This window comes from Apodemus sylvaticus, chromosome 3 (assembly GCF_947179515.1).
Source record: "Apodemus sylvaticus chromosome 3, mApoSyl1.1, whole genome shotgun sequence".
In the NCBI taxonomy this organism is placed as follows: domain Eukaryota; kingdom Metazoa; phylum Chordata; class Mammalia; order Rodentia; family Muridae; genus Apodemus; species Apodemus sylvaticus.
The window spans coordinates 141,041,487-141,049,472 of NC_067474.1; the positions used below are offsets into that span (position 1 = coordinate 141,041,487).

General features: G+C 52.4%; 2 protein-coding genes across 2 annotated transcripts; both read right to left on the reverse strand.

The window, feature by feature from the left end:
* Window positions 1-2,611: 2,611 nt before the first annotated feature.
* Window positions 2,612-3,487, reverse strand: Gjb4 (gap junction protein beta 4). The gene has a single exon (XM_052177412.1). The coding sequence runs from the start codon at window positions 3,429-3,431 to the stop codon at window positions 2,631-2,633; it is 801 nt and encodes a 266-aa protein (XP_052033372.1). The 5' UTR covers window positions 3,432-3,487; the 3' UTR covers window positions 2,612-2,630.
* Window positions 3,488-6,954: 3,467 nt separating this feature from the next.
* On the reverse strand, window positions 6,955-7,783 carry Gjb5 (gap junction protein beta 5). The gene has a single exon (XM_052177410.1). The coding sequence runs from the start codon at window positions 7,770-7,772 to the stop codon at window positions 6,957-6,959; it is 816 nt and encodes a 271-aa protein (XP_052033370.1). The 5' UTR covers window positions 7,773-7,783; the 3' UTR covers window positions 6,955-6,956.
* Between the last annotated feature and the right edge of the window lie 203 nt (window positions 7,784-7,986).

Here is a 7,986-nt window from a genome sequence, read left to right on the forward strand (position 1 = left end):
GGGCTCAGTCTTCAATGAATGAGAAGTGGGAGGCATGGACGGGAAAGGAAGGAGTGAGCAAGAGGAAGACATCAGGGAAACACACGGGGATTTCTCAAGAAGGAGGAGGTCTGAGTGGAGGCAGGAGCAGTAGGAGGATGCTTGAGAATGTGGGAGATACAGGATGAGACAGCTCGGTGGCCTCGGCCACCTCTGCAGGCCTTGGCAGGCCAGACAATAGATAGTCCCCACCTGGCCTATGGTTCAGGACATGAGAGCTCTGGAATGTGAGGGTATTATGGGAATGGTCAGGTCACAAGGCGAGCTACAATGTGCTAGACACACTAACAGCTCCTGGAGTGGGCTTCTAGACTCTCACGGGAACTGTTGGTGGTTCATGGTTAGGTCTGGACTTGGCAACTGTCTTGGTTTTAGCACCTCAGGTCCATTGGGTTCTGTTGAGAATACCCAGGCTGGATGGTCACATCTCTGGACTGATGAAGGTTGAGAGCCATCCCTGTCTCCTAGTGTCAGAAGTTTCGTAGGTGGCATTGTTCTTTTTACTGAGTATACCAACTCTTAGGTCCCAATGTCAGCAGTTCTTGGGGAAATGGTTTTGACTGAAGCAAAGCTACCTATGAATTCCTGTCGGATTTCCTGCCACCAGGGTCAAGTCAAACCAATGGCTAGTAGAAGTGTTCAAAGGACCAGAATTGTCTACCCAAGTGGGACTACTCTGTGGTGGCATTTATGACACCTCCTTCCAAACCTGGCAAGCTCTAGGCCCCTGGGTACATGCCCAGCCTACCTCAGACCCCCACCCCCGTCTCGTTTTCCTCCTCCACCCATCATATATGCCAAAGCCTTGCCTCTAGCTCTGCTTCCAGGGAACTTGACCTAAGAGAGATGACTCTGACCAAGTCTCCTAATCAGCATAGAATGTAGAGGCTACCCAGTGGGCTTGGAGGGTTTCCCTACCCATATACAAGATTTTTAAACTGGATTTAGTTACCCACAAGAAGCCAGCAGAGGTAAAACCACTTTGCTGAGTTCCCAGGTATGGCAGAGGGTTCAGATAAACAAGACACAGGTTTACTCCAAGAGGTCCACAGCCCGTTTACTCACTTAGCAAACATTTATTGAAGGCTGCAAACCTGGTGACTCAGCATCCTGCCTTTAAAGGGCTCACAGGCTGATGGGTATCATTCACAGGTATCGGCTATTCCAACACAGGGAGAATGGCAGAGAGAGGCTGGCATGCCAAGTGGTCAGGCTGTCCTTAAGGTTTGAGGCCATTTGCAGAGGAGGCGGGAGGCAACAAAGGTTGGAGGCACATTCATAGCATTGCAGATGCCTACGGGTTAGCAGTAGTGAACTGAGGGAGGGAGCCATGGAGGGAGAGGGGGGACAGTACTGCTAGTGTGGGTGTAATGGGGTTAGGGGAGGGTATGCTGAAAGAAAGGTTAAGCTGGAGGGATGGTGTCATCACATCCTCGGACTGAGTAATTATCCCATCCAGGTATGGAGGGCAGATCTGAGAGGCCCTGTGGAGGATTGGTAGAAGGCCAATTGGTGGAGGGGTGATGGAGAAGGTGACTTAGAGGTTCTCAGAGGTTGGAGTCAGTGCCCTGAGGTGCTGTGCTGGGGTTATGGGCTGCAAGGAGCTGATGGGTGGGTGGGGGGAGTTTGAGGTTCACAGGCCAGCCTCCTGGTCTGAACAGTCAGATAATGGCAGTGCCCTCCATAAATGGGGCAGGGTTTCTGTGATGAGGGCAGTTTTGTGGGAGGAAGACAAGGCCAGTCAGGAACTGCTAGGTGTGCTGTGGAAGTACTTTCCCTCAGTTATCCAGGGGCAGCTTGTGGACTCAGAGGCAGGTCCAGGATAGAAAGATGTTTGTGGGACTGTCAAGGTGTGTGGTTATAGGGCAGGGGGAGGGGGAGGCTACTCAGGGAAGTGCGTTGGTGGAGGATGATGGGGTGTGGCATGTCCCCGGGACCCTTGGGAGACTCTACTTTTCACTTGCTCTCCTCACCGTTCTCCCATCTTCGAATGTCCTCCCTGCGTGGGACCTGCATTGGGTGGGTTGGGAGGTCAGGGAGTGGAAGGCAAAGGCCTGCTAAACCACACACAATGCGTCAAGGGCTCCATGGCTCCCTGTCTCCTTGCCTTGGATAGCTTGCTGCAGAGCTTTGAGGCCCCTGGTGTGGGTCCTATCTGCTGTTCTTCTCCCTGTCCTGGTGGCGCACGTGTGTGTGTGTGTGTGTGTGTGTGTGTGTGTGTGTGTTTAGTGTGTGTGAGGATGGGGCTCAGATGACCACTTAGCTTAGCTTCCTCCAAGAGAACCACCTGAAATACCACCCCCGTACTTCTTCGCCTGTCTACAAAGCACTGGGAACATGATATTTATTAATGGAGTCAAGGTACTCTATTGACAAATATAAAATCCCCACCAGCCATCAAGTCCCTGGAGGCTCAGGATCTAGGGACTCAAGGGTGCTTCTTCCCATCTTCTGCTAGCTCTTAGATGAACTTCCAGAGTCCCCACAGCCATGTTCCCCACCTGACCTGCTGCAGAAGCCCACACGCCCTTCGCCCACTTTCCTGGGTGGCTTCAGTGGACAGGCAGTCACCTCATAACCATACCTGCAGGTCATGGATACACACCTGCATCCACTGTGACCATCCCGGCCTTTGTTAGGATGGCACTCTCATCTTGAGGGTGACCTCCTTTGGAGATGACATACGGCGGGCACGTGTCTGGTAGTTGGTGCCTCCTGGAAGTCTTCCGGCGCCGGGGACGGAAGACCTCCATGCATCTCTTGCCCACCAGGTAGGCGACCTCACTGAGGTTGAGTAGGATACAGATGGCTGCTGTGATTACCATGAAGTAGGTGAAGACCTTCTTCTCCGTGGGTCGGGAGATGTAACAGTCCACGGTGTGAGGGCAGGGATCCACAGAGCAAGCTACCACTCGGGGCATGTCATAGTCCTTGTAGATGCAATGGAAGATATAGAGAAATCCCGAGTCCACGGCAGCCTTGAAGATGAGACTCAGCAGGTACGTCCACCACAGGCCACCCCTCTTCTTGCTCAGGTTGCTATACAGGGATGGGGCGTTGGGCCCGTGTTTGAGGCGGTGTTTCCTTTCCCTCTCTTCTCGGTAGGCCACGTGCATGACCACCAACAGGGAAGGACAGGTGACCAGGATGAGCTGCAGGGCCCAGAGGCGCACGTGGGACACGGGGAAGAACTCGTCGTAGCAGACATTGGGGCAGCCTGGCTGCTTGGTGTTGCAGATGAAATCCTTTTGTTCGTCATCCCACACCTCCTCCGCCGCCACCACATACACCAGCACCCGGAAGATGAAGACCACCGACAGCCAGATGCGGCCCAGTGCCGTGGAATACTTGTTCACGCCGCTCAGGATTCCCTGGAGAAATCCCCAGTTCATGCTGGCTGTGTCCTCGGTGCCTCACGTGGACGTGTGTGCGCTTGTGCGTTGGCCTCTCAGGCCCTGGGAGTCACGAGGCCTGGGAGAACCTGCAGATGGATGCCTTTGTAGATGATGTTGAGGACTAAGCTGTTTCACAACAACCACGGGGCCATTTGTGTCCTCACTCACAGTGACTCAGCAATGGGACGGTCTCGGTCCCCATTTCATAGGAAAGTGCATGAAGGCTGAGATGTGGGGAGGTCTCCTTCCCGAGATCTCACAGCACCAAGTAACACAGGTGGTCTTGAACCCTGGTCTTCAGTGTGAAGATGAAAGCCAGTGTCTCTTTCCTTCTACAAAGTAACAAGCACGTGGGGGGATCAATACCATGTAGGCCATGCCAGCTAGCCGGTGTCCCAACCACAGTGGCCCAGAGACTTCTAGGATCAGATGGCTTTGGGGACTGGATGAAGGCGAGAAGGGACAGGGTGGGCAGGCCTTAACAGGGTGTCAGAGTCATTGAATTTTTCCTGAACCCAGCATGGGCAGGGGGCCCCGGGTTGGGAATGCCCACCCTGGCCCCTTGGCAGATTTCTTAGAACAGTCTCCATCCTTACTCCTTTGTGGCTCTGGAACTTTCTGAGACATCCCTTTCCAAACTAAACATAGGCGCTTCTGCAATTGGTGTGGCTTGGCGTCTTTCCCACCCTGTTGTGTCAGTGCAGAATAGACAGGTATTCTTTCTTATTCATCTCTTTTATTGTCTTGAGATCTGGACCACAGTGGGTCTCTCTGGCCACCATTTCATTGGTGTGTGTGTGTGTGTTTGGAGGTGTGTGTGTGTGTGTTTGAGTGTGTCTATGTGTAGGTCTATGTGTGTGTTTGTGTGTTTATGTGTATGTGTGTGTGTGCATGTATGTGTATATGTGTGTGTATGTATGTGTGTGTTTGTGTGTGTTTATGTGTATATACGTGTGTGTATGTGTTTGTATGTGTGTGTTTGTGTGTGTGTTTATGTGTGTGTTTGTGTGTATGTATGTGTGTGTATAAGGGATAAGGAGTGTGTGTGTGTGTGTTTGTGTGAGTATATGTGTGTGTTTGTGTATATGTAAGGGATAAGGAGTGTGTGTATGTGTGTGTTTGTGTGTGTATGTATGTGTGTGTAAGGGATAAGAAGTGTGTGTTTGTGTGTATATGTATGTATAACTGTTTTGTGTTTGTGTTTGTGTGTATGTGTGGGTTTTTTTGTGTGTGTTTGTGTGTGTATGTATGTATATGTGTAAGGGATAAGGAGTATATGTGTGTGTGCATGTGTGTGTGTGTTTGTGTGTGTATGTATGTGTTTGTGTGTGTACATATGTATGTATGTGTGTAAGGGATAAGGAGTATGTGTGTGTGTGTGTGTGTGTGTAAAGGATAAGGAGGAGGCAGGGGCTGGGTTCTGGAATAACCATGGCCTTTGCCCCACCACTGATCTTTTTTCCCAGGAGCACCCCTCTTCTCTGACTGTCTGATTAGAGGCTGTCTGATAGTCAAGTCTCTCATTTGCATAAAGGCCCTGTTCCGTGTACTCTAACCTTGCTCTCCCCTGCTCTGGGGTACTTAGGGTGTTCCATCTCAAGTCCTCCGTATACCATCCCAGACTCAGCTCCTGGCTTCTGCAGCCATGTATCCCTGGGACACGTGCTGAGCCCCCTCTCTCTTCCACTGCAGGGAGCATCACCTGTACCTCAGTGGCCCAGGCTTCCTTGTTAGTCTGCGGGAGGCTAGAAACCAAACTGGACGCCTCTGTCTCCTGCAATGAAGCTTTTAGTCAGACCCAATGCACTTTCGATGGATCCTGGCTAAACTGAGCTGAGGCTTACTTTTTCCCAATCCCTTCTAGATTCTTCTCTGATCCTCTGGCCTCCCTTTAGTACAGCACATTTCCTCCCCTCTGTGGAGTTTTCCTAGGTTCCTTCAGGGACCCTGCCCTCCCCTGGTCCCCTCTGTGAAGCTAAGTCCCCAGCCCTAGGTTCCCTGGGATTCTTTGCCCCCCCCCCCCAGCAGTCTCTAGTTGTATTTGGTCCTCACCCTTCTTGGGTCCCCGTGGGTCCTCACTCTCCGGTGCCGGCTTGTCTGTCTGCCTGAGGCCGCCCCGGAGGCCGCTTTTGTTCCTTACTTACCAGCAGGGTGGGGCTTTCTGAACCAATGAGCCAAGAGAGTGCCCGGAGTGGGTAGGCAGGCTGGGCAGAAGGACTAACCTGGGCACAGTGGCAGAGCAAGCACCTGTGGCTCATCTCTGGGGCCCACACCTTACTCCTCCAGCCTGTCTGGGTTGGTAGGTATGTGGGCGGGACTAGAGTGATGGAGGCCGGAGTTTGGTGTCAAAGTGCCCGGGTACAGGATGGTACTAATGACACAGATCTTGTACCTGTTCCTTTCAGCTTGCCATGTGCGTCCCTCTTCCTGTCCCCTGGTTCCCAACTCACTCTTTTGCTCTGTCCTCGGGCAACTGGTTCTGAGATCCCTAGCAGTTGTATTTTATGGAACGGGGACACCCTTGATTCAGCCTATGACTTGTGCCACCCTGGTGGGGCTATCTATCTGTTTATATGGGGGCCGGATCTAACCCAGACAAGCCACCTGGATTTTCAAGACCCACTGCCCTGCTGGAGACAAGGAATGCAGGCTGGTGATCTGAAAGGCTGCTGTTGGCTTGGGGCCAGGCATGTAACCTTGCTGTGTGCCCTGTGGTCCTAGGTTTCTGTTGGAAATGGCTCTGGGGGGGCTGGGACGCCCGTGCGGCAGGAACAGTGAAGGTTAATGTACACCCAAGGAGGGGCCCCTCTGCTTCACTTCACACAAGCATTTATTGAGCACTCCCTAATAGCAGTGATTCACACGTACGTGGCCTTTTTGGCTGGCTAACTCGGGCAGTGCCAGGTGCCTGCCAGTGCTCACAGTGACCCCCAGAGGCAATGCGGTAAGAACTCAGTTGAAGTTGCCTGAGTTCTGATGCAGCCACATTTACTCCAGAGTCTGGGTGTTTTCCATGCAGTCCTACATCACCTCTGTAGATACCCACAGCCCAAACTTCCAGCTGGGACAAAGGCTAACTTGGGAACAGTCCCCAGGAAAAGCTGGAGACCCCTTTTCTAGAGGAGAGGATAACCCCTTTGCTCCAGGAAGGGTACAAAGGCCAAGACCAAAGGGCACCTTGAATCTGTGAGCATGTTCATTTTTATTAAGTTCTCGCCCTAGGCCAGACAGCAAGGCATCTGCTTATCTGTGCCTTGGTGAAACTTCCCCCCCCCCCAGGAGCCCTGTTAAGTGGCACTCAGGGTGTTTATTTAACAGAAAAGGAAATCGAGGTACAAAGCAGAGGGGTAATTCAGTGAAGGTCAGTCAGCCGGGAGGGACAATTGGATTCCAAACTGTAGGAGTTCTCCCTTTTGCCTGCCTCCAATACAAACTCAGCTCCTCTCCCCACCAGCTACAGCCATGAGAGATTCTGGAACCTTCCAGTTCATGCCCACCCTGCCAGTTCAGTTTAGGGACCCTTCACAGAATGGTTTTCTTCACGTGAGTTCGAGGGCGGTCTGGTAACAGGGGCGGGTGAGTGTCGGAGCCCAGAAAGATGAGGTCGCTTGAGAGGAAGTCCTTCTCTTTGCTGGAAGAGTTGGCCCAGTTTGGATCATTCTTTGCGAGTGCAGTGGGTGGTCTCCTCAGCGACGCACACTCAGAACACCGCTTAATCACTAGGTAGATCAGCTCCACAAGGTTAAGCAGGATGCAGATGACAGCCGTGACCAGCATGAAGACAATGAAGATGTTCTTCTCGGAGGGCTTGGCGATGAAGCAGTCCACTGTATTGGGACATGGCTCCGCATGGCACTTGACCATAGAAGGGAGGGTATATTTGGGGTAGAATGCGTGGAAGGCGTAGAGGAAGATAATATCTATGGTGGCTTTGAACGATAGGCTGAAGACATATGTCCACCAGAGTCCACCCCGCTTCTTGCCGGGGTCTGGGTAAAGGGATCCTTTGCCAACTTTTTCCTGGTACTTCTTCTCTCGAGCCTTTCGATAGGCCACATGCATGACCACAAGCAGAGAGGGGCACGTGACCAGGATGAGCTGCAGGGCCCAGAGGCGCACGTGGGACACAGGGAAGAACTCATCGTAGCAGACGTTGGTACAGCCGGGCTGCCTGGTGTTGCAGTCAAAGTCCTTCTGGTCGTCACCCCACACGCGCTCAGCTGTCACCAGGTACACAAGCACACGGAAGACAAAGACCAGAGACAGCCAGATGCGGCCAAAGGCTGTGGAGTACTTGTTGACCCCACTCAGGAGCCCCTCAAAGACGGTCCAGTTCATGGTGGACTCAAGGGCTGGCAGCTCCTGCAGGGGAACAAGAAAGGGATTTCCCACATTAGGGAATGCCCAGCTTGAGAACTTCACAGAAATGTGTTATCACAGGACTAGGCGGCATTATAATCCCATTTTACAGCTCAGAGAAACTGAGGGTGAGAGGCGTTTATGAAGTTACATGACTAACTATTAAGTGCAAAGCTGGCATGGAGGCACATGT